At 45.4% G+C, this 27663-nt stretch overlaps 1 protein-coding gene across 1 annotated transcript in view; it reads right to left on the bottom strand.

The window, feature by feature from the left end:
- Positions 1–10732: 10732 nt before the first annotated feature.
- Positions 10733–27663, bottom strand: part of LOC144830677 (thiol S-methyltransferase TMT1A-like) — a 285581-nt gene continuing 268650 nt past the window's right edge. The window contains exon 2 of the mRNA XM_078688930.1: positions 10733–11395. Within this exon, the coding sequence (XP_078545056.1) occupies positions 11159–11395 (237 nt within the window). The 3' untranslated portion in view covers positions 10733–11158. The remainder of the gene's footprint in view (positions 11396–27663) is intronic.

Consider the following 27663-nt stretch of genomic DNA (forward strand, 5'->3'; position numbering starts at 1 on the left):
TTTCTTTCTTTTTGCACTGCACCGGTTCCCATACGATTCCATCTCTCTCATGGTCAGCACAGCGATTGTGGGCTTGACCCATTGAATACTTACAGATTGGGTGTGGAAATGGTCTCAATGATCAAGAGACAGACCACCCCATGACTTTGGTTAACCAAATTAGATTATTGATCATCGCACGACATTTGATGGGAATCCAAAAAAATGAGTCTCACCAACAATCACTGGCGGATCTGATTTTCGTTCACTGTTATGTCTTTCTTTATAGGCTTTGTAGGAATTTTATATCCCTGACTGATTTGTTAACAGTCAGGCCTTTTCTATAGTCCATTGTTCTGACTATTACATTAGACCCCCGTTTTCCTTAGAGTTGTGATTATAATTTTTGGGGATACAAACTTGGGCAGGTCTTAAAACATCCCTTGGACCCCATTTTCTCTGTGGTGTTATGGAGTTAATGTGTTTTTGCTATAAGAGAACCACAATTACTTATTTTCATGCAACTATATAGGAGTGCATTGAGGTGAGGGCAACCAATTTGGTGCCACATGTTGTGACAAATTGTAGGTTCAATCAATAAGAAAGAAACAAGAGGATTAGTAATAAGATGGAGTTAGTGAAATGTTTAGCCTGGAATGTGGCAGGCTTGAATAGTAGGAACAAGAGGCGGCTCACCTTGGAGGAACTTAAGATGTATAATCCACAGCTAGTGTTGCTAATGGAAACGCATATCTCTCATAAAGATCGAGGCTTACTAAAACAACTGGGATATGAGGTCGTTGCCAGCTCTGATCAGTGTTTTAACTCGAGAAGTTGCTATTCTAAAACAAACGATTTAGAGCCGATGTTGGGAAAACACTAACAGACAAAGGGGGCCGATGGGCTATAGCACAGATAGGAATAGAAGGCTGTAAATAGGTCTTTTGTGTAATATATGGCCCGAATATTGATGAGCCTTCAGTTATAGACCGGGTAAATATGGAACTGCTAAATTGGGATGGGGAGAGAGTTGTAATGGGTGATTTTTACTGCATTATGAACTATGAGATAGATGGATGTATGACATTTTAACGCATGCTTTTACAACGCATGCCATTACGACGCAGGTTTTACAACGCAAGTCGTTACAACGACTTGTGTTGGGGGGCGCTGGATAGTGAACAGTTTAATTTACTATTCCAACTCCAGTCCTCGTGGATAGTAGGGAAGGTGTTGGATAGTAATTAAACTATTCCCTATCCTAGAGCGCCCCCCAGCGCAATGCGTTGTAATAACTTGCATTGTAAAAGTTGCGTCGTAATGGTAGTGCGTTGTAAAAGTTGCGTTGTAAAGGATGTTCCCCAGATAGATACCACTAGACGATGGGCCTTTCAGAGGATGTGAAAGACGCGGGCCGCGATCAAAGAGCTTGGCCGATTACACGCTATAAGGGATGCTTGGCGGGTGTTATACCCAAACATTGCTGGTTATACTTATTACTCAGCTGTACATAAGTTATGTTCTCGGATAGACATGGCTTGGGTGTCTGATAACATTTTAGAATCAAGCATTATGGAGATAGGCCCAAGTATCACTTCTGACCATAATCCCATTCTTTTGTCATTCAAAATGTCAGGGGAGAGAAGGAGACCTAGGTCTTTCTTGTTCCCTTGATATTTACTCCTAGATGAACTTTGTAGATCAGATCAAGAGACATCTGTAAGAATTCCTCGAAATAATATAGCCTCAGCTGCATCTACTGCAGTTTGGGACATATGTAAGGCTAGTATCAGAGGATTCTCCCAGCAATTCATCTGGAGACAGAATGGTGAGCGTAAGAAGGAAACAGAAAAGACTATTGCAAATATTCTCACGGCTGAGAATCAACAGGCTGAGGCATTGCTAAGGGGTCTCCCAAGCGCAGAAGATTTAGGTTATACTTTAATTGATCTAAAATCTGCACTGAAAAAGACATTCAGGGAAAAAACTATAGGTAAATGAGATAAATATCGGATATCTCAATATGAGAGTGGTGAAAAAATAGGGAAGCTCTTGGCATTTAAGGTGGCAGACGATAAGGCAAAGACTCATAAAGCAGATTAAAGGGCTTAATAATGTGGTCTTCGAGCACCCAAATCAGATATTAGAGCAATTTGCCGATTATCAAAAACTGTACACTCTGGAGAAACGATCGTAATTGGGTGATATAAATAGTTACTTGCAGACCAATCCAATGAAAAGGATGGGGGATGAAATATCTGATTCATTGACAGACGATATTACGACTCCAGAAGTTAAATTAGCGATAGCTGCCCTGCCTTCGAGTACAGCATCAGGGGAAGATTCTATCCCTTTTGCACTATAGAAGATCTGCATGGATGAATTACTCCCACTCTTTACTCAGATGAGTAGATCTATTGGGGCAGGAGGAAAGGCTCCAGATTCGTGAAATATCACAGATCTTTTTTTTATTTTAAACAAATCACCAGAGGAATGTGGGTCATATAGACCAATATCGCTTATAAATTCCGACGCAAAAATTTTTGCTAAAATCTTGGCGACCTGCCTCGCCCCGATAATGCCTGGCCTGGTGTCTACTTAACAACATGGGAGGGATACCACGGCTCATGTAAATATGGTCATAACAGCATTTGTTGTTGCAAAGACAAAGTCGACCCCTCTCGGTATGATTTTACTGTATGCTAAAAAAGTCTTTGACCGAGTGGGGTGGGACTTTCTCTGGGCCACATTACTATCATTTGGTATCAAAGGCGAGTTTTTGCACTGGGTCAAATCCTTGTATGATCACCCTAGCGCTAAAATCGTATATGCTGAATTACAATCATCTACTTTTTAAATTTCTCGTGGCACCCGTCAGGGATGCCCTTTATCGCCTCTATTGTTTGCGTTGTCAATAGAGCCATTTATCCTGGCCTTGCATAATCAGTTTCGGATTAAGCCTTTCGTATCTGGGGTGAATAGTCTTAAAGTCACGGCGTATGCAGACGACATCGCAGTCTATTCGACTGATGTCAAGGAAGCATTTAAGGGGATAGTTGAGGAGGCAAAGAGGTTCGGGGCAATATCGGGTTATAGACTAAATACAAAACTCAAGTTCTGCTGAACTATAAACCCCCAGTCTCAGTCCCAGGAGTCTGCAGCATTGATACTTACTTAGGGATTAGAATATCTGCTAAAATGGACAAGATAGTTGCATTAAACTATGAGGTACTATTGAAAAAAACAGCTAAGTCACTCAAAAAATGGCACAAAGTGCCGATAGGTATCAGTGGGCGAATACATATAATAAAAATGAAGAAAACGTTGCTAGGCTCAGGCTAAATCCTAATGGAGCTTGTAGGGCGATGTGGCATGGTTGAAAAACAAAATTGATATTTGTGAGCCAATTTTTTTTGTATAAGAGAACCACAATTACTTATTTGCATGTAAGTATTTAGGAATAGGAATAGGAATTCATTGAATCCATTGAGGTGGAATTGAGGTGAGGAATCCATTGAGGTGAGGGCAACCAGTTAATTTTGCTCGGCTCAGGGAATTAACATATTGGTAGTGTAGAAGGGTGCTCTCTTTATTAGGATCAGTATGAAAACGGGTGAGCCAAGTTGATCTTCATGGGATAAAGGGGGGTTACTTATTTGTTTATAACTCTGTAGGAACGCATTGGCTTGAAAGTGGCACACTGGGCTCAAGTGGAACCGTTGCTTGGCCCAGCCTAAATCGTTATGGAACTTGTAGGGGGATGTGGTATGGTTGAAAAACAAAATACATGTTTGTGAGCTAATGTGTTTTTCCCATAAGAGAGCCACAATTACTTATTTGCATGTAACTATATAGGGATGCATTGTGGTGAGGGCAACCAGTTTGGTGCCACCTATTGTGACAAATTTGATTGGCTCAGGCAAATCACATACCAGTAGTGTGGATGGGTGCTCTCTTTGCTATCATGAAGATAAAAATTGGTGAGACAAGTTGATCTTCATGGGAGAATGGATGATTTCTATTTAGCCTATAGCTCCATAGGAATGTTTTGGCTGATCGGCGGCACAATGGTCCCATAATTTGTGGAAAGATTGCTTGGCTCAGACTAAATCCTTATGGATCTTAAAGGGTGATGCGGTATGCTTAAAAAACAAAATACATATTTGTGAGCCAATGTAATTTTCCTATAAAGGAACTGCAATGGCCTAATCAGACATAACTGCATAGGAATACATTGAGGTGAGGGCCCCCTGTTTGGTGCCACCTGTTACATAGCGGAGCTTGAGGTGGTATAGAAATATAAAAGCACATATTATAGCAAGATATACTGGCACCTAAAGACTGGCAGGCTGAATAACACCCCCGCTAGCCTGATCTGCACACCCTCGAGGGGAACATTTCATGCCGGGATTAAGGACCTGGGAGCCCGTGATGCTCTGAATATGTCAGCTTTACGAGGTAGCTCATATTTATGAATGGGGAAGATAATGAACGGACCTGGGGCTCCCAGGGGACATATAATACTGGATAAGCCAGCGCTGGGAGCCTTATCACAGAAACACCAAGGGGCCACTCTGAATCCACAATGCTGTGTCCTGTTAGCAGGCAGTGCAGTCTGCCTTCATCGTACTGAACGGAAAGAAGGCCTTTTATCACGTTCCCAACATCCTACACGAACACACGTAACATTCATATAGTACATGCGTAGAAGACATTTTAGCTAGCAGTTTACATAATTACGCATTTTCTTCAGAAAAGTGTAATCCGCTTACCGCTGGTGTATACCGATAAAAACGTCAAACGTCGGTCTGGAAAATAGTGACAAAATTAACTCGTAACAAAATAACTCTTGGGGCTGCACTACTGAGGGGCCACACAAAATTTTGTGCACATGTGCTGGGTGCGACTTTTGCAGGCCGGGACTGGGTACCCCGTTTCCAAAATAAGTAAACATATTTAGGAAACATGGGAATTAAATTAAAATAAAACTCACCGTCCTGCGCCACATAAACTCCTAGCCGGGTCCCGATTTGCGCTTCTTCTGCTGCTCTCTGAGTCGTCAACAGGAAGCAGCCACCCACAGGATGCCTCCCTCCCCTCCGCCAATCACAACCCAGCAATGCCAGTGTTATGATTGGTGCGGTGCAGGCGCACAGCGCCCCAGCTGGGAGCCTAATAGGAGGCCCTTTTCTTTATGTAATGCAGTGTAAATAGAAAAAAGGGAGAGGGCACATGACTGCTTTGGTCAGCCCCAGGCCGACCAAAGCAGTCAAGGCCCACAATAGTGGGAAAGCCACTCCCCCTGCCCTCAAGCAGGACCGCCCACCCGCCCGCCCACAACCAGGCACTTCTGCTTTCTCGCAGTACGAGAAGCAGAAACATAAATGGTAGTTTTACCATTTTATGTTTCTGCTTCTCGCACTGTGAGATAGAAGTGAGGTGACGCCCCAATGGAGGAGCCGCCACTGTTGTCTCCTGTGATTCAAAATGTCTGGGCTGCAGTGGTAGAGGAATTCACTGAGGTGCTTGGATGGGAGGTTCTTCTCACCCCTCTAGTGATTTTGCTGGGTGTCCTGAAGGACTCTGGAAGCACGGTAGCTGATCGCTCCTTCTTGGGGATGGCCCTAATGGGCACCAAGCATGACATTGCTGTGTGCTGGAAATCCCTTTCCCACCCTGTCACTTTGGCGTCTGGGGCGGACTGGTGTGCCAAGCAGGAGAGACCGGTCTATGAGGCCAGAGGATGCCCCCTCAAACATGGTTCAGTGTGGGGGAAATGGTTGGGCCAAGGAGAAGATGGTCTTGATTGAATCGAAAAGTGCTGATGATTCTAGTGTTCTGTTTTGCCCCAATGTAACACATAACTGTCATGGGCCTTGGCAACTACAATATAATTATCCTATACGGGCCTATTGTGTGACTATGTTTTCATTCTTCATCTGCAAAAATGTAATAAAATATGTTTATTAAAAAAATCTCCTAAATTCAATGCTGCCAAATTTAACAGAATGAAGAGCGTACGGTATTTGCTGTACGTACCATGTGGATTATGGCGGATTAACTGCCAAAATCCACGTTAGACCACAAAAATTCTTCATAGGCACTGTATATTGCACTAGATAAATACCATACCCTACAGTGTCATTAGTTATCAGGTGTCATAAATCGCACCTTTAAGCTGACAAACTTGGAGTTAAGCCGTTAATGCTGAGTTGGGAAGACAGGGTATCTGAGGCAGGATTGCTTCTCCATGGGTGTTGGGGGTGATTGCGACAGATGACGACAAGGGAAAATTAATTATTTATTTAATTTTCCCTTGTCGTCTGTCAAAATACTCCCCACCCGGCTCCACCGCTCTTACCTGCACGGGCAGCTGCTGATAGTTATGGCACATTTACAAGAGGGTTGTCTGTTATTTTATTAGAAGTCTAAATCATAGCTCTGAGGCAATCTCTAAAAAGAATGGGATGGTAATGCTTGTAGCAAAGACTGCGGGTGTGGAGATACTCTCCCCCACCATGGATACGAAAGGTAGATGGGTATCGGCGAAACTACTTAAAGACAATACGGAATTTTTTATCACGTCAATATATGCCCCTAATGCCCATGACCCGTCCTTCTGGCTAGGCCTCACGAGACAGATCGACTCTATCCCAGACACGGCAGTTCATATTCTGGCGGGTGATTTCAATCTTCCGTATGATCCGGTATTAGACAGAGATTCCAAATGCGCATTTCGCCCAGGTAGAGCTCACAAAGCGTTCATGAAGTTATGCAATAGGTTCCATTTGGTGTACACGTGGCGTCTACTTCATCCTGATGGAAGAGATTACTCTTTTTACTCCCCACCACATGACTCGTTCTCGAGAATTGACTACATACTCATTTCAAAAAATGCGTTGACCAGAGTTGAAGACTCGGATATTGCCCCGAGATTGGTCTCTGATCACTCTTGCGTCTCTCTTACACTTTCTAATGTCACACCAACCACTCGTCAATCTATGTGGAGATTTAATGATGCTATTCTTAATGACACAAAACACAAAGATACCATTGACCACGCCATCTCAGATTTCTTACTGACAAACAAAAAAGGGGACACCTCGGACACCATGAGATGAGAGGCGCTCATTAGAGGTCTTATCATAAAACTATCCTCTGCAATTAACAAGAACCGACTCGCGGTCTTGTTGGAATTGGAGGAAGACATCTCTACACTCCAACGCAAATACCTGAATAACAGAAACCCTGAAGATCTAATTGAATTGTCCAATAAGAAATACACATATAATAAACTTATTAGTGAGAAGGCGGGAATCTGGCTTGATAAGAGGAAGCGTTTTAAAATCTGCGATTCTAATAAGGCAGGAAAAGGCCTGGTGGCATATCTCAAATTTAAAATTCAAAAAAACGCTATAACCTCTCTGTTAGACAATAGTGGCGCTCCTAACTCTGACCCCAATAAAATTGCGAACATTTTCAGAGAATTCTATAAGACACTATATGCTAGGAATGAGAATATAGACAGGGGAAAATGGAGAGATATCTTTCAAATTGTGCACTCCCAACACTCACAGCCGCAGAAAGGGAATCTCTGAATGTACCGATTTCTGAGCCAGAGATCGTTGCCGCGATCAAATCCCTCAAAAAAGGGAAAGCCCCTGGCCCGGATGGCTACACGGCACCATTTTATAAGACCTTCGCCCACGCTCTAGCTACTCCACTCTTGGAAGTGTTCCAAGAAATTGATATCACAGGAGAGGTCAAAGGAACAATGGCTGAAGCCGTAATTGCAGTGATACCTAAAGAAGGCAAAGATTCTAAACAGCCGAAAAACTACAGGCCTATCTCGTTGATAAACTTAGACTGCAAGCTCTTGGCCTCGATCCTTGCAAAACGCATCCAGAAGGTTTTACCGTCCTTAATACATCCATCACAGGCGGGATTCCTGAAAAATAGGCTGTCAAGCGATAATACTAGAATTCTGGCTCACGTTATTGAGAAGGCAAAGCTTCTATCCACACCTACTGTAGCGGTAACATTAGACGCAGAAAAAGCGTTTGACAAGGTGGACTGGATGTATTTGAATGCGGTGCTTCACAAATTTGACCTGGGTCCTCTATTCACTAAATTAGTCATGTCTATGTATGCCTGTCCCTCCGCTAGAGTGAGAGCTGGTGGTGCCTTTTCCTCCCCCTTTAACCTAGAACAAGGCACAAGACAGGGTTGCCCCCTGTCCCCATCCTTGTTCCTACTGGCAATTGAACCCTTCCTGTATTACATAAGGGAAAACCCTGATATTCCTGGTATTCGATTCGCAGGATGCACAATTAAACTGACGGCCTATGCCGATGATGTGCTGGTATTGAGTGAAAAAGCTGATAAAGCTATTCCTGCATTACTAACCACGATTGAGGAATTCTCGTGTGTCTCCGGATACTCCCTGAATAAGGATAAGACAGAAGTGAAATTATTAAATAACCTGTGTGACAAAAATATTCTGGGTGACTCCGGGCTTACGTGGCAGCCAAAGAGCTTTATGTATTTAGGTTTGGAATTCGAGAAAGACCTGATCACTACCCTAAAAATCAATGAGGATATACTCTATAAAAAAATACAAAAACTGCTAGATGGATGGTCGCCGAAGTTCCTCTCATGGTGGGGTAGAGCAGAGACGTTAAAGATGATGATCAGTCCCTTAGTAAACTATATGGCGAGTATGCTACCCATGACCTTCACGGAGGATTTTTTACATAAATTAGATAAATCTCTTACGGACTTCCTGTGGAAAGGGAAAAACCCCAGAATTGCGATGAAAAAATTACAACTACCCAAGCTTAAAGGAGGTATAGGTTTGCCTAACTTTAAAAATTACCAGACCGCCTTTCTTTGCAAGCAAGGAGCTTCCTGGTTTGCCGAAGACCCGAGCTATACGCCCCTGTGGATTGATATTGAGAGATCCATTATGGGCAAGGCCCCGCTTTCTGCTGCACTCATAATGGACCTTTCACACCTTCCGCACTCTAAATACATTATGCTTAATACCAAGAGAGCACTTTTACGTTTAGATCAAATTCATAAGACTGGCCTGCAGATTCACAAATCTGCTTCTGCGTCCTTATGGCGCAATCCATTGATCAGAATTAGCGGTTCACCTCCCATATGGGACCATTTGTCAGACAAAGGTATCAATGTGGTGTCAGATCTAAGTGAAAATAACATGCCATTACCCTTCTCAACTTTACAGACTAGACACTCCCTACTACCGATTGACTTCTATGCCTTTCTGAAACTCAAATCAGCTCTATCCACACGCACATTTAGATTAGCTACACCCTGGCTACAATCTATGCTACCGCACTTCCAAGCCTCGGGGCATTTCGTCTCAAAAGTTTATAAACTGCTTGCTCCAACGCCCAACAAAGCAATGAGACGTAACGAAATCAAGTGGGAGACGGAACCGAATAACACCGGTATAGATATAGACTGGATCAGGATACACGCATCGGCACTTACACATAAGGTGTCACCGATACTCTCACAGACTAAGTATATGATACTTAACAGAACATTTTGGACCCCGCAGAGACTATTTAAGGCTGGCCTACGAGACACACCAACATGCTGGAACTGCTCAATAGGCACTGGAGACCTGCCACACATGTTATTCAACTGTCCCATGCTTCACACATACTGGGGGAAAGTTTTTGATTATATCGAACACATTTTTGCCATACAACCCAAAAGAGAATTCATTTATGTTATCCTGGGAGCCATAGACCCAATAGTGGGGGGAGACCATGACCGCCAGCTTCTGGACCTTTTACTAACACTGGCATGTAAGGTTGTATTATGCAACTGGAAGACAGCGGCTGAGGTTTCCTTTAATGCTTGGAGAGAATGGTTGTCCTGCATTAGGGGCACTGACAATCCCGCTTTACATTCGTCACCGTGGCAGGTCACCAACAAAAAACTATGGTCATCCTTAGATGAGGCCTCCTTTACCTTTGATCCACCATGAGATTTTTCTGTGCCTAAATTCAACGCTTAATGAATGTGCAAATAACTGTAGAATTACTGTACAGGACTGACAAGGTATTATATGGTCTTACATGGGCTGTTTCTGGTTGAAATGCTCTACGGAACTGCAAGATGAAGAATAATGATAATTTATTATTGTTTGGTTACTGGCGATCACCTCTTTATGGATCCTGAACGATGTTTATTGTATTGTTTAATTTCTCTTTTTATTTCATGTATCATTTCCTATATATTGACCCATCTTTACCTCGGCACTGTACCACTATGCTCATATGAATAATGATGCTGTATTGCCGTTCTCATTTCTTTTTTCCAATAAAAATGATTTGAACACAAAAAAAAGAAGTCTAAATCATAGAGTATTAATTCTGAGAAACCATTCACCTGCACTTTTTAATCGAAATTTCAAGTTGAACCTCATTTACATTTCATAGAAATCATTTCATAGAATACCTTTATTTTAAAATGTATTTTCTCTTATTTTTTATTTAAACAGTAAATATAATTGACCTTGAAAATTGTTTTTCTCCGTTGATTTACCTCAAAGGTTAACATGGATCCCTTTTCCATTTATCCCGTGTCCTCCGACGCACCAGCACAGGGTTGCTTCTCACTTTTTTTCATTTGCTCTTCTGAGGAGTAATCTCCTCACATCCTTTCTTCTTTTTTTCATGGGGGACACAACCAACCTCTCACCCTTCCCAATCTCCTTTCTTCACCCTTGTCTCTTTTTTCTATGTTAATATTAAAGATGTCTTCAGTAACCAGGATTCTCTGAGGTACGTTTGTTTTCTTTTAACATCAAATTTTAGTCAAATGGTTTTCATTTTTCTCGATGAATTGGCATGCTATGTACATGGTGTTCATTTTACCACGTCATCGCATCGTTTTAGCTCTTTGGATCCCACATTAAATAAGACTATGGTCTAATGTGGTTGAAATAGAAGGCTACAAATTCTATGTTTATTACTGTTTAAAATATTTTATTTGTGTTCTCTCTTGCAGTAATCAGATAACATTGTTTAGCAAAATACATCAGGCTATCATCAACTTTTAAAAAAAGAACACTGAGAGCTGCACTTATCTCATACCACCTACTGAGTGAGCTAAGCCAATCTGATTTCGTATGGTTGGTTGATTATTTAACAGCATATCCGACAATGTGAGGTCGGAAAGGTCGCCAGTTAAAGGGAGCCCAGATGTGCTGTAGCTTCAGATCTGAGAATTTGGCATTTTCAAGATCTTTCCAGATATGCCTGCAGAGATGACATCCATCAAGGAGGCATTTCCAAGTGGGGTGGTAAATTTTCTGAAAAAAGTAGGTCCAAGTGGAATGATCTGCGGCCACGTGTTCCATAAAATAGAAAGCTCCACCCTGTGGAAACAAAATAGAAAGGCATAGATTGTTAATTCCAGAATAGAGTATTAAAAAGTCAGCAGTGACTCGAGCAAAAGAAGAGCAATCTATTTGAAAAAGATAGTCAGCGAGGACATTTCCATCTTTCCATTGATCATGCTTTAATACAGAGGGGCTTACACAATATTTAAGTACAAGTGTGGCAAAGAAACCTTAGAAAAACACTGTGCAATAGATATTGATGATTTTAACACTTTTCCTCTAACAGTTATTGTAATCCTTGCACTCCCTCTTGGGCTACTGGAAATTGCAATTCATCAGTATAAGAAAATGTACCAAAAATGGATTATACATTAGCCTTTCTCCCTCCCATCAATTCCTCACAACACATCCTTTTTGTAAGAAATGTGGTTGCTGGTTGAGTGGGGGTAAACCCCTTCTCAAACAGTAACCACAATTCTTCTCAGGATGGAGTCACAAGCAAACCTATGCTCAGACTTTGGGTCTTTTGGCACAGAGCAGTCAAGCTTAACTTAAAGGCAATGTGTAAAGTATTTTTGCAACACTACAAACCGTAACACAGTGAAAACACAGTGCAAAAGAATCCCACACAGGTTTAGAAAATAGAGCAATTTTTAATAAATAAAACTAGAGCAAAATGACAAAAATCCAATTAGTTGAACTGGAGATATTCAATTTGAAAGGTTTTAGGAAAGATATCGCCAAACAGCAGAAAGTGCCAACTGTGGATATCTGTTCATGCCGGACCAGGACAACGTCCTACGTTCAGGTTGACTACAGGGATCCAGTTAAACCCACTGAACAAAGTACCTTAAACCCTGGTTTAATGAACATTGCAAGGATCCATGTTGAAGTTCCGCTGCACAGCCAAAGTAATGTGTCAGTTCTGAGATGCCGCGAGGCTGCAGTGCGAGGCTGTGCGTCATAATCGATTATCCCGTTGATGAGGGTTTGCGATTGGAAGTCCAGTGTTGAGGAAGTGTGATGCAGTCGGGTTAATGCATCTGTTCTGAGCAGATACAAAGCTGCTTTGCGGAGTCTGGCAGTGTTGTTTAGGCTGTAGTCGATGAGGAGTGTGAGGGCCTGTACCAAGGATACATTGTTTTGAGGCAGTTCAGATGGGCATCGAGCTACGATGTGATGCGAGTGTTTGAAGAGGTGTTTGTAGGAAGGTGGATATCTGACTATGGTTACCCCCAAACTTTGTGCCTAGTGTTTAGCTGGTTTTTGACTTTAGTTGGCCTGGGATCCTGCTATTCAGGGCCCCAGGCTAATTGCTCTCTCCTTAAAATGGACTCCATGTACCTTAGGTATATACACAATTGGAACTGGTTCACCTTATTGGCCCCTGTAACAGTGTACCCCAGGTACCCAGGGCATAGGTGCTTCCAAGGCCTACCAGGGGCTGCAGCACGTATTGTGCCACCCCTGACCTGGCCTCCATATTTGACACAACTGGCTGATCACTCAGCTGGGGTAAGTCGGTGTAACCACCCCTTACTTCGGTGTAGTATGCCTATACCTAACCCAAAATGGACACATATGTTCCTATCAGCCACTCCTATGGAAGGCCTCATCAATCCTGGAGGCAGAGTGCTTGGAAATATGTGAGATGGTGCTCTGGCATGAGCTGAGCCTGTCTGCAGCTTTCGGAACCATGTCCTTTAGCTGTTTCATGATACTGCCATACCATATACTCTTAAGTGCATTATGAACCTCGCGGTTAAATGCTATCTTTGGTTTGGCTTTATCAAAACATGTCGAGTAAGGTGTCATACGAATTGGAATACTACCTCCTCGCCAGTTCTGGCGACGGGGGTAGCATTCCACCCTTCTAGAGGGATACGACATGTACCTAACCTGAACCCCGGTTAAAGTTAAACAGAGTCTCAGCATCACAAAATGGATGCTGCCACCACAGACACAAGTCTGACCTCCTGCTGCTGGGAGTCCTTCCAGCGAGGGCAGCTTGGACAAAGGGTTTCCTGCCTTGGGAGGTGCTAGCACCACCCCAGACAGGATTTTGTGTATTGGGTAGGACAGGGCTGAATAGAATCAGACATGCCTGGGGCACACAAGGTGTCCCTGTGCATAGGCCAGTTCAAACCGGTGCTGGGGCTTTCCAGCCCCAGTCTTGGCGCGAAGCTGGACAAAGGAAAGGGGGTGTAGCCACCCCCCTTCCTGGTCCCAACCAGAGGAGGGACCTAGTAGGTGATCCGGCCCCCAGATTTGGAATAAGAGTAGGAGCTGTGTCCTGAGACTTCAGATCATCCTGAACTCGACTTGAAATACAGAAGAAACTTGGACTTCGACATTCTGCTGCACAGAAGACTGAAGAGAATCTCCCTTGTGGCCAAGGAGTGACCACCCTGTGAATACAGACACCAACCAGCAACTCGACGTCTGCTTTGCCGCCACCTCCCGCTGGAGCCCGAGCCCAGAGCCTGACAAGACCCAGACTCCCAGACATCTCAGAGCCCGATCCACAGTCCCTGAAAAGAAGAGACCCGTGGAGGCACCGAGAGACGTGGGACCGGACATCTTGGAAGACCCCCGAAGAGCTGACTGCGCAGCACCCGAGGCACCCTCGACGCTGTGCTTTGGGGTTTGAGAAGCCCCAACACCGAGCAGTATTTGCACTGAAGATCAGCCCCCCAGCATCTCCACGATCTGCGTGGGGCCCTTTTGCACTTTGCCACTCGACGCGCCATCCCGGTCACTTGCCACGCGGCTAGTGGCCATCTTGGCGACGAAAACTACAATTTGCACCACTGGTCTGGTTGCTCCAGACTGGCGCTTGCTTCCCTGAAAAGGAGCACCCACTCTGACCTTGCTGGTCCGAGTGAGAAGCTTGCATCGATTCCTGTGTGGCTTGCTTTAGCCAAGGCCTGTTTGCTCCAATCAAGTTGCCAACACCGCCATCAGCGAGAGCCTACGTGGGACAGCTCGTGATCAACTCCTGGACGTCCTTGACCTCTTCGTGTCCACGTGGCTGCAGAGACAATCTTCACTTCATCACCTGTTTGCACCCAACATCGCCTGGTTCCATCCTGGTTCCACGGTAGTCACTGGCTAGTGACTTTGAACATTGTCCCCTCTGCTTTCAGGTCTTCACCTCTTCAGATCCACCCTTGGATCCACCGGAACTCTTCTCGACGACCCGCCTGCAGCATCTTCAGCTCCAAGCACCATCGACCTGCGTGACGAAACCCGACACTACTTCGCACCCGTGCACCCGCTTCCTGTGGGTGAGGTAACTCAGCAACGCCGGTGTTCCCACACTGGTGTACACCTCTAGTGCCTGTGTCTAAAGTTTTATCCTTGTAGGTCCATCGGAAGGTTCCTTAAACACTAACTTTGTAACTTTTACGCACCATTGACTTAACATTGGTGCATGCGTGCACTTTGAGCACTGCACCCGAGTCCCGCGGGCCTTTCCCGACTTCATCACTGCTAGTCTAGAACAGCTCCAGCGATTCCCCAGGCCCTAGGCCTTTTCACTTTCCCCATAGTGGTTCTTATACCACTATTTTAGTATATGGTTTAGGTGGCCCCTAGGGCTCATCCATATTTGTGCAACTTTTGTATATTTAAACTGTGTTTTGTTTTAACGCATTTGCTTCTGTGCTCATAAAGAGTATAGGGGATATTTGTAGAAATAAATATATATATATTTTCAATACATATCTGTGTGGTGTCCTTTCATTTGGTATTCAAGGGGATTGTGTATGGTAAAACAGCTTGCTTCACATGCCTTTACAGAGTTTAGCCTAAGACTGCTTAGTCCATGCTACCCCTAGGATAGCTTGTCTATAAGGTTGACTTTACAACCTCCACCATAAGAGTTGCTTGGCATGGTACAAAGTGATCACTAGAACTAGTGAGCATCATATACCAGGCCAACTTCTCACAGTGTTGAACCATCACACCCCAAGAATGCGCAGCTCCTGCTAAGGGTTATGTCACGCAGGAGAGGAGATGCGTCAGTTCTGCTGGATCGACAGATCTGACAGAGCACCTTAGGCCCGCTACCAAGGGTCCAGGACTGTGGTGGCACCACACGGCAGAGTAGACTCACAGAGTCCAAGTGCTGGGTCAAGGTGGTTGGAGGCTTCTGTCCCTGAAACTCAAGTCTAGAGGTCAGCCAACTAACCCTTGGAGTCACTTTGGGGTCCTGGGTTCAAAAGATGCAGGTCCAGTCCTTCTCACCCATGCAAGAGGGCAGCAGGTCAGCACACCAGGGCAGCAGTTCTTCAAAACAGCAGCCCAGGAGAGTGGCAGCCCTTTAAGCAGGTCAGCAATCCTTCTTCCCGGCAGAGCGTCCACATGTCCAGAAATGTACTGAAGAGTTGGTGTTGAGGTCCAGTATTTATACCCAGTTGTGCCTTTGAAGTGGGAGATGCTTCTAGAGATTTCCATTTGAAGTTTCTCCCCAGGCATCCTGCCTTCCCTGTCCTAGCTCCAGACTAACTACAGGGGGTAAGCGGCCCTTTGAGATGAGGCAGGACACAGCCTATTCAAATGTAAGTAGGGCTGGGCCCAGTTCCACCCTCCCATCATGCTAGTGATGGCTCATCCAGACACACCCAAGGTCTCTACTGTGTTTGGCTGTCTAGGAGGAATACACAAAGCTCAACTGTAAGCTACACCCAGTCATGTGATCCATAGACAGGCTACATGCACTAAATGGTCAAGGCAGGAAAATGCCGACTTTCTGAAAGTGGCATTTTCAGGATCTCAATTTAAAATCTGACTTTACCATTGGAGGGGATTTTTCATTACAATTCAAAAAACACCACGCATAAACTAGTTACCTGTTCCTATTTGGCAATTACAGCTTTATAAATGTAATAAGTTAACTCCAATGTTATCCTATGGGAGATGTAGGCCCTTTAGCAGTGAACGACGAATGTAAGAGTTTTTTACTACCAGGCCATATAAAACCTAAAGGTCCATGCCCAACATTTTAAGTATACTGCACCCTGCTCTCTAGGGTGTCCAGGGTCTACGCTAGGGGTGACTTATATGTATTAAAAAGGAAGGTTTGGTCCTGGCAAAATGTTTATTTTTCCAGGTTTAAAAACTGCACATACAGACTGCAGTGGCAGGCCTGAGACATGTTTAAAGGGCTACCTAAGTCAGTGGTGCAATCAATCATTTGTAAAGCGTTGCTAATCACCCATGAGGGTCTCAAGATGCTGGAGTTGCTAGCTGCTGTGTGGTGCTCAGTTCATTCAAACAACCAGGCCTTGAGTCCTTCGCTATATTTCTGGAAGGATGGCGTGATCTTGAGGTACAGGGTACGGTTGTTCCAGGCTTTGACCGCCAGATTAGAGAAAGAGCGTCCTCTGCAGTAGCCTTGGCACATCTGGGGAGCATCTGCAAGGGAGAGGGAGGCAGATCGTAGGTGTCTGATTGGTCGGTGGCAGGTCATACGCTTGTTGATGTATGCTGACACTATGTTGTGCAGCGATTTGTATGTGTGAGTCAACATCTTGAACTGGCATCTCTTCAGGATCGGGAGCCAGTGTACCTTTTTAAGGCGGGGTGTGATGTGGGTCCATCTGTAGAGGTTGAGGATGAATCTTGCCACTGAGTTTTGAATTGACTGTAGTCTCTTCAGGAGGCATACAGTGATTGCGAAAGAGTGTTCCTGTTGCCCAACTGCTGGTGACGAGGGCCTGTGTGACAGTATTTCTGGTGTAGACTGGGAGCAAACCTTAGAATCGTGTGAAGCATACGATCAGTGCTGCAGGCCCACTAGTAGCATTTAATTTACAGGCCGTGCAGTGGCGTAACACAGGCCCCCACAGCCCCAGTGGTGCATGGAGGGCCCCTGAGCTACAGGGGGCCCCAACAGCACAGTACTCTCGTCCGAGAGCTCCTGATAAAATCCGGACCTTGCCCTCCTTAAATGTCATTAGCCCACAGAGGCTGTGGGTACATGTAATATCAATCTACTAGGGACCTGTAAGTAAATTAAATATGCCAATTGGGGATAAGCCAATGTGATCATGTTTTGAGGAGTGAGCACATGCACTTTAGGACTGGTCAGCAGTGGTAAAGTGTGCAGTTTCTTAAGGCCAGCAAAAACGAGATCACCAAAAAATGGAGGTGGACGGCAAAAAGTTTGAAGGGGAAGACCCCCCTAAGGCTGACACGTCTAACACTTTTGTGTTCAGTCTTCCTCGCCTTTCATTCACTTTTTTCATGTTCAGAATGAAACCTGTAACCAAGCCTCTTTTTAATTCTTATTGTTACTAAGGCGTCTTTCATTTGATACAGTTATATTTGCAGTTACAAATCAACTTGTTGCCCTATGCCATAAGATTCATAATTTATGGACTGCAGCCTTTTTTGGGATTCTACTCACCCCAACTGTCCCTTCTAAGTCATATCAGCTTTCAGATTCACTGCTACCTGAGCAGGACTTTGGCAGTTCTGACCACTGATGGCTAGCGGTTACCTTAGGGATGTGTTCAAAAGGATAAGAGGCAACTTTGGTAACGTTACCCATATAGAAAGTGGAACTATGTTTTGCTATACCAGGGACATGTACCACAGAGGAATAAAGTAAGAAGTACCGCTCCATACTGCAAGATCTTTGCCTTTGAGTTTGTTCAATTGTTTATTGCGGATGAATTTCTGAAATCTAGGCCCAGATTTACTTGCACTTTCCACTGAGTTTACATCACTTTTGTGTGTTAGGATAGGATTTAATATCCAATGCAAATCTGTATTTGCGTTGGTTAGTATCCCAAAGTAACACGAAGTTACACTACCCTTGCAGTACAAAAGCTATGCTTAATATGGTTGCCAAACCAAAAGTGCACCAGGACTGAGGGATAGAAAACATGACCCATATCTTAGTAGATAAGGTACGTTTTTTGTTACTCCTTTTAATGAAAGGCAGCACAGCACCCTTAGTTTAGCGCTGCCTTGGGTCAGAGAATAGTAGAATTGGGATCTACTCTGTCCATGAGGGCTCAAGTACAGATAAGACAAAAGGAATATGATGTCCTAAGCTCAATCAGGCTCTAACTGGATCCATCTATTGTGTTTATTGTCTGATTTAAGTAGGTTCACCTAGCCTCCTTTGGACCCAGTGATCAATTGCCTCAGCAACAGTAAATCTAAAATGTGACTGACCTTTGAACCATAAACAATGATTCTATTGGTTCTATAAGACTGACATGGTTAAATTCAGGTCATTGTCTAATACAGTTGTTTAGGAGATGGAAGCGATCAAGCATTCTTGCTATTCAGACAGGCTCTTGTAGGAAAGACCATCAAGATAGATACTGGACATGGCCATTTTAGTGTCACCCGTTCTAGGGGGCCCTCAGCACAGAGTGATTTTGATATTATTAATTGTAAGTGCAAATTACTTGCCCCTTGGGAACAAATTTCCACTGAGGATATCTGATTTGTTTCACCTATTTTATTTCGACCCTTTACCATAGCAGTTATCTGTGTGGTACAATCTGTGTATTTTCGTTTGCAGTTCTACTATTTTGAACTTTAATATTCTGGATAAATCTTTATTGTATTTTAGCATCCTACAAGAGCTGTTTCGTGGTGTCTTCATGTTGGTCCATACTCAACAAGCTCACACTCAGCAAGGGTACTGGGAGTTCTGGTTCACTATGTGTAGACATAAGATTCCTCAAAGACCTACATTCTGCACTGTGTGGTTCATAGTAGCTTCTGTGACCATATTCTTTGACACACCCCTTGTGGGTCTGTGAACCGGAGGTTCCCTCGCACAGGCCATTTACTTTGTCCATGTTTACTTTGTCCATGTTCAGCATCAGATAATGAAGCAATATAGGCAGAAAGTTGTCCCTAAATATTTAGGAGCTCTTGGCCACTTGGCTTCTGACAGCCGCTTAATTGATTCACTATCAGCCTCCTTACTCTAGAAACTTTTCTACTTCTCCTTGTGCCTAACACCATCTTTCTTTCATTCGGTTTATTTTCATTTAAGCGCAGTCTCACATACAAGCAATAAGGAGTCAGGCGATTTTAAAGATGAACATTTACTTTCTACAAAATCCTTCTTTGAAGTAACTCACGGATTGGCAGTTTTGGGTCTCAAATCACAAGAACATTACACATTAAAAGCAGCAAAATGTTACAATTGTTCATGTTACTGCACGGACCTTGAGAGAAACCCAGCTCAACTGATTACCTGCGTTGTTGTTTACTCGGAGGTCTGAAAGCCACTGCTATCTGGTGGATTTTCAGTTTTTGGGTTTCTTAAATTAATTTGTGTAAGAAGTAAGGAAAATCACATAACCCCCATAATGACTTAGATGAAACTAGAAAACTGGTTTAGGCAGAAGTGGACTAACACACTGTAGGAAAATGAATGTGGTTATAAGGAACAAGGCTGAATCCTGCTGATCCTCCTTGTAGGTGCGATTACATTTAATAATAAATCTGAAAACTTATGAGCAACAAGGAAACCAGCAGCGGTGCCTTCATTAGGGCTTGGAGCAACAAGGAAACCAGCAGCAGTGACTCCATTAGGGCTTGGGGGAGTTGGCACCCTGTTTGTTTTGTTGCCCCCGGGCGAATACATTTTTTTCTTTTTTGCATGGCTCGAGCAAAGTTTGCCTTTCCTGTAAGGCAAACTGAGTCAGTGACTGAGGGCACGCCAAAGTGGGTGGGGGTGGGTTGGACGTGGGTGGGGGTGGGTTGGACGGGTTCCTTGCTCCGACAAGCCCGACGTGTGCACTTGAACCCTTGCCTATCTGTGCAACGTAAGCGGCCAGTGGATTGCTGCCAGAGTCCCCAAGGCTCCTAGGGACTGCTGGCAGCACCTGACCAAGCCAATCCACGTGCTGCTCGCTAACATAAACAGCAAGGGAGCAACGTGATGATTGGCTTAGGAGTCGCAGGTGGGAGCGGGACTGGAGGGCCGGTGGTCACAATGCATGCAGCACACCTGGAGGCAAAGTCACGTCAGACAGTGATTGTTTTAGTTATTTATTTTCAGGCCGTCTTCATCACTAGTCTCTTTCCTTGATAAACCCTCCCTACTTGAATATCACACTACCTGTCTGGGAGATTTCCCTGGGCCTGATTGTCAGGAAAAACGAAATGGCGTCTGTTGTCATGGCATCTCTTTAAAGCGCTTTGACCTCCATCCAGACACGTTCATGCTATATCAATAAAAACACAATAAATAAAAATCTTCCTTTAGTGGCTGCTGTGCTTTCATTAGCCACTGCCCCTTCCGTAACTTAATTATATGTTAAAATAACCTGTTGCTCTTTCCTAGTATGCTTGTACAGCGCCTTCTTGACGTCAGGTAAGAGAGCACTGTAGAAATACCTTGAGTACATTTTTTTTTATTCTGCTTCATTGAGCAGGTAACAAATGTATATGAAATTGCTGCAAGTGGGCGTTTCGCTTCCTCTTCTCAGAGACCTACCACAGTCCGGGCAACTACTACGCATGTTGCATTAGGTTAATGCAATTTAAGTTCCCAGATTACAGCATTACCTGTAATTTGTCACACAAACAAGATGGAGACAGCTAAGTGAGATATCGCTAATTCCCTGCCGTGTTGCGGATGGCTGCACCCTGTTACCCGACCAGGTCTGAGAGTGTTTCAGAACAATATTGCAGCTTCTGGTAAGAGTATTGGGGCCAAGTAGATAGCGTGGCTTAACACTTGCTGACTGTAGTGCGTGAGTGGCAAAATAAATCTAATACATTGATGTTTGCAGGTCTAATTTAAGTAAATGAAATATATCTGAAATTCCTCCTTGCAGTTGGGAAATTGCATTGAATGAGAAATATTATTTATATTTTTGCAGTGTGTGTGTTTTGCAGGCGAGGCAGTAGTTGACAAGTGGCCTTTTCTTCCGTGATTTACACTTTCTGCCAGTTCAGACTTTGCAGTCCGATTGATTACCTATTAACTGTGTCAGTTGGCAACATTAAATGCTGGTTTCGATCGTTGTCACTGCATGAGATCACATGACTTATTAGTGTCAATGAATATGAACATGTTTTAAAACAGCCTTGTGCATTGCATTTATTTGCAGAAGCTGGTATATCCCACACTACAGTCAGAACATTTGGCCTATCAAAGGCATATCAACACAACTTAGCTGAGCTGCACTGATGTTCAGTGTGTGTACAGGGTGGTGCTAGGGGCATACACTCAATAAATGAACAAAAACGCTTGAGTACACTCACCATCAACTATCACTCAGTGTCACACATAAGGCAATCACAATATGGTGCAGAAGGCTAAAAGAAACATAAGACTATTCAATCTTCAACTCCATATTTATTAAAGATTTGGAACTCAAATGAGGTCCACTTTAATAGATACATACAAAGTATTACATACAATATAATAAAACATGCAAAAAAGCATTAATGGCAGAAACTACAAGTACAACTCTTTCAACGCACAGCAGCTTCAGCAAATAAAGTTTAGGATTAGCAGCAAGAGGATTGTGAAAACAAAGCATATCCCGAATTGTGAAAAGAGCATTTAAATAGTAGCCAGTTCACATGCAAATGACAATGAAAAATCCAGCTTCAGCAGCAAGTTAACTTGAATTTAGCAACGAGAAAATAGGAGTAGCAAAGCATATCCTAACATGTGCAAAAAGAAAAAAAAACAGTTGTGTGACAGCAGATTCATGTGCAGAATACAAGCAGAAATCCAGCTTCAATAGAAAATCGAGTTTAAAAATTTGCAACAAGAAAGTGGACGAAAAACAAAACATATCCCAGTTGTGCAAAGAGCAGATACGTAGTAGCCAAAACATGTGCAAAATACATTAAGGAAGAGGAGAGAATATTAAGACTAGTTAATAGGGGGATAGGCACACGGGTAACAGCCCATTTAAAAGAATACATAAAGGATTAAAATATGTACATAAACTCCTTAAAAAAGTTGAATAATTTTACACAGACTACTTCATTTTTCGGGCAAAAGAGAAAGTCGCTGGCTGAAGCTACATCTTTAACACTATTTCGTAAAAACATCGGCCGAAGCCATCAACGACGACTTAAGACCAATGCTGGACAAACAAACAAGACATGATCCAGGTTCTGAATGCTCAGCTCACAAAAATTACACAATTTTCAATTTTTCATGTTCTGGAACCAGTGTGCTATTAAATCGTTAACAGGTAAAAGATTCATGCGACAGAGTGAGCCAACGTCGAATTCCATGGTGTAGGTTCCAGGATAAATATTTCTGGGAAATTCTCGGGGAGCTCATCCTGGCTATGATCTTTAATCTCTCTTTAGTATTACAGAACTTAATATCTCTATTAAAGCTGATCTTATCACTTAATTTTTTTTAAAGGATTTAAATTCTAATGGCGGGAGAGTAATCATTGATTCTTCCTGTACACAGAAGAGTTTTAGTGCCAGAAAGAAATCACGATATAGGGAATATTTACCCCAATACCACCCAAAATTTCTTGACACATGAAACCTCTTAATGAATAAATGTTGCTATTTTTATTCCAAGTCTGTTTTATTATAAAGAATAACACCCATGATAGGGTCTCACAGACACAGCGTTAAGCCTACAACCCCAAAGCGGGGCCGGCCGCGAAGGAAAGCCTTATTCGAGTCATAAATGCTGCACATAGAAGACAACTGAACACAGCGCCTTGCCTACAACCCCAGTGAGGCCGGCCGCGTGGAATAACACAAGCTGTCGTAGCAACGTGATGCATAGATAACCCAGATCGCAAGGCCATTGGGAGTGATGTAACTGAGAACTGGTCCAATACTCATGGACGGCCCAATGGGGCGCTACAAACACATGAAGAATCCAAAGATGGAGTAGAGAAGAGAAGAAAGTAGAGGGAGAGTAGAAGAAAGGAGAGATAGAAAGATCTTCGTGAGGGCAGGGTGCACATGCGTCATGGGGGGCCAGCAAGGAGGGGGCAACCCAGGCAGCTTCCATGGCATACAGGTTGTCTAAGGGAGTAGTCTGCTGGGGTCTGCAGGGGCAACAGCGTCATCGAAAAGGCGCAGGGCTCTAAGCTTGGTTGGCATGTGGCGCGCATGTTCTATTGAACAGAGATAGTGAATTAGGGGCTTCCAGACCGCCCCAAAGCGCGTGCCGCGTGCTTGCAGTCACGCAGTGAGGAGTTCCATCGCTAGAACTTGCCAAAGTCGTATAAACCAGGCTGCTATGGGTGGAGCTTCAGATCTTTTCCAGTATAGGGCTATAAGCTGTTTGGCCGCCCCTAGCATTTGGAGCGTCAAAATCCAATCTCTGCGGGCGAGTGCCTTGAGAGTAGAGGGTTTAATACCAAGTAGAATAGTGCGCACGGCTTCAGGCAGGGAAAACCCCAACACCCCCCTAATGTGGCTGAGAACCTCCTTCCAAAAGACAGTTAGGATAGGGGACGCCCACCATATGTGGACAAAATCTCCAGATGCCGACCAACACCTCCAGCACAGCGGGGAATCCGCGGGGAACATCTTGTGCAGCCGCAAGGGCGTGTAGTACCACTGAGTCAGAAGTTTGTATGCATTTTCCCTCTGCGGGATGCTCCGGTATACCTTGGGGATATCTCTCCACAGTCTGTCCCACTGCGAAGATGGAATGTCTGCGCCAACCGCTAATTGCCACTGACGCTGATACGGGTGGGTGGGGACAGTCGGCGGGTGTTGCAGGATGTGGTAGATCTGGGAGACCAGCCTTTTTAATCCCCCAAGGGAGCGCGCCAGCTTTTCAAAAGGGGTAAAATCTCGTGTGGCTGCCTGGTTCATTTCCCCGTCAGAGACCCAATGGCGCAGTTGAGCATACTGCAGCTTTGCCTCCGGCGGCACTCGGTATTCTTCCCGACAGTGGTCAAAGGTTTTGAGTGCGCCCCCTTCATAGAGGTCGCAGATCACTCTACAGTACCCTTGTGTCCATTTATCCAATGCTCTGGACTGATAGGCCGGCGGAAAGTGCGGATTCCCCGCGATGGGAGTATGCGGGGACGGGAACGTGGTAAGCCCCCTGGATAAGGCGATACTATCCCAAATGTCTAGGACCGTCTTCGTGGGCTCTGCCATATAAGCGCTTTTAGAGCGGGCTGTCCGATGGAGCCACGGCAGGTCCCAAATGGTGCGCCCCGTTACTGCCCGGTCCATATGAAACCATCCTTTCTCACTCCCTCGCACTTCCCACTCCACCACAAAGCGGAGATGGGAGGCCCAGTAGTAGTGCACTAGGTCGGGGCAAGCTAAGCCCCCCTGTCCCGTGGCGCCATGAGGATCTTCTGCGAAAAGCGGGACCGTTTTCCTCCCCATATGAAGGACGTGAGCTTGCGTTGTAGACTCCGTATGCAGTGAAGCGGGATCGGGGTGGGGAGACATTGAAACACATATAGGATTCTGGGAAGGATCGACATCTTAACAGCATTGAGCCTACCCAACCACGACAGCATCAGAGGCTTCCATCTGCCTGTGCAGGTCTTCTAGGACCGCTTTTCGGCATTCCCGCCAGTTTACCGATGACCATGCATCCAGAGAGGGGGTCAAAAGGAGGCCCAGATATCGAATATGGCGTTCGGCCCACTGGTAGGGCGCGGCCTTTCTCAAAGTGGGCAACTCCTCTGCCGGGATGGTGAGGTTGAGGGCCCAAGACTTGTCATGGTTGATCTTAAGGCCGGAGGCCTCTTCATAAAGGCAGAGCACCCTATGTAGGGCCGGAAGAGACTCCTGCGGGCGCGTAAGGGTAAGGATCAAGTCATCCGCAAATAATGCCACCTTGTTGTCCTGCCCACCAGGCACGACCCTGTGAATGCCCGGTTCTCGGCGTATCATCTCCGCAAGGGGTTCTACTGCAAGAGCGAACAACAGGGGTGAGAGGGGGCACCCCTGCCTCGTGCCCCTGTGAATAGCTAGCAGTGGTGTCAGGCGGCCATTGACCCGAATCCTGGCCTGCGGCCATATATATGGGGCCATTATCCTTGTAATCATCTGCGGGCCCAGACCAAATTTGATGAGTATCGCCCTAAGGAAGGTCCAGTCCACCCGGTCAAACGCCTTCTCAGCGTCCAGTGATAGAAGGCAGGCTGGGATTTTCTAGTGGTGAACCTTCCCCACGAGGTGTGCAAGCCTACGGACATTATCCGCTCCCTGTCGGTCACGGATGAATCCAGTCTGGTCGGGATCCACGAGCCCCGGCATATAAGGATCGGTGCGTTTGGCGAGGAGTTTGGTATAGATTTTAAGATCCTTGTTCAAAAGAGCAATAGGGCGGTAGGATGCACACATCGTGGGGTCCTTCCCGAGTTTCGGGATCAGCGCAATCTCCGCCATGCCCATGTCGGGGGACGGTCCTTCGTCATCGGTAAAAGAGTTGAACAGCCTCAAGAGATAGGGCAGAAGCTGGGCCTCGAATGTGCGATAGAAAGACAAGGGCAGGCCGTCTGGCCCTGGTGTTTTCCCCAAAGGGAGATCTCTAATTGCCGCTGTGACCTCCTCCGCAGTTATAGAGCCCTCTAATTCTGCCGCGCACACCGGAGACAGCGGGGTGCCCTCATAGTTGTTGAGGACAGCCGCTAGTGCATCTGCCGAGGTGGGTTCCCTCCCGCACAGGGTGGTGTAGTAGCCCAGAAAGGTGTCTTGTTTAGCCTTCTCCGAGACAGCCCTGGTCCCATCTGGGAGCTGGATATTAGTAATGTGGTCCTTGGCCGCCCGTGCCCTCAGCCTCCCCGCCAGCAGTCCCCCCACCTTATCTCCTCCCTCGTAGTACCTCTGCTTCAGTGCCAGCAGAGAGTGCTCTGCCTTGTTGGTGCGAAAAAGCCGAAGCTGTCCCCTAAGGTTGGCCAGCCTCCTTCTGGACTCTAGTGACGAACGTTCCTGATCCTGCATCTCAGCATTCTTAATGTCCTTCGTCAGACCAACTTCCAATTTACAGGCTTCAAGCCTCCGCGCTATCGTCAAGGAAGTGATGTGTCCCCGGATCGTGGCCTTGAAGGCATCCCAAATCACAGGGTAAGGTGTCTCCGGGATGTCATTACAGACAAAGTAAGAGTCAACTTCCAATATACAGGCTTCACGCCTCCGCGCTATCGTCAAGGAAGTGATGTGTCCCCGGATCGTGGCCTTGAAGGCATCCCAAATCACAGGGTAAGGTGTCTCCGGGATGTCATTACAGACAAAGTAAGAGTCTATGGCCTCCCGAATGCTTTCAACATCCGCGGCGTCTCGGAGGATGCTCGGTGGCAGAGGCCAACGTGTCTCTCGTGTGGTGCACGCGTTCGGATCCTGCAGGAGCAGCTCAACGTGAGCGTGATCAGACAGCGATATGTCCGATATAGAGGCTTCTAACGTGTCTCGTACTAAGTCAAGCGAGATAAATAAAAAATCTATGCGGGAATACAACCGGTGAGAATGTGAGTAAAATGAGTAGTATCTCAGGCCCGGGCAGTGGTAGCGCCACACATCTATTAACCCTAGGTCCGTAATCTGTGCGCGTAACGCAGAGGACATAGCCCCGGTTCCGCTAAACGTGGCATCGCTATGGTCCATGTACGGGTCCCAGACTAGGTTGAAGTCCCCTCCCAGTATCAAAGACGGGTCCCCACATGGAATCTGTTCCCGCAGAAGTGTCTGGAGATATCTGTCCTGCACCTGGTTGGGTGCGTCAACTTTACATAGGGTAAACTGGTGCCTCCCCATGTGTACCTTAACTTTGAGAAAGCGCCCACTCCACCTCTAAGGGGCCCCGTGTCTCCCCGCCTGAAGCCAGCCCTGCACAATATTGCCACACCCGCCGTTTTAGTGTTAGCAGCAGCCCAGAATTGGACAGGATATTTGGGATGCGCCATGCGCTTCGTGTCTGCTTGCAGTAAGTGTGTCTCCTGGAGAAATATGATATCAGGGTGTTGTTGGAGTAGGTTACGCCATACCTGTCTATGCTTGTTAGGAGAGTTCAAGCACTTAACGTTGAGCGTCAAGACCTTTAGAGGCCTAGGGATGCTCACAGCCATTGCGCGCTGCAATCAAGGTTCGCCCATGCTCCCCACTCCCGCCACTCTGGAGAGAAAGGATGTAAGGGCAGCACCCCCCCATCCCGCCCAGGAGATTGCAGCCACCCGATCCCCACCCCGTCGCACACAAAGAAAAGTGGAGAAAGAAGAGAGAAAGCCAGAGAGGAGATATAGAGGGAGGAAGGTGAGAGAAGTTCCATAGGCGGCCGAGCAGGCCTTACAACAGAAAAGGTCGACAAAGGCCAACAGGGCCATAGTGTACTGTCGCGATCACCGGGC

This window comes from Lissotriton helveticus, chromosome 1_1, assembly GCF_964261635.1.
Source record: "Lissotriton helveticus chromosome 1_1, aLisHel1.1, whole genome shotgun sequence".
In the NCBI taxonomy this organism is placed as follows: Eukaryota; Metazoa; Chordata; class Amphibia; order Caudata; family Salamandridae; genus Lissotriton; species Lissotriton helveticus.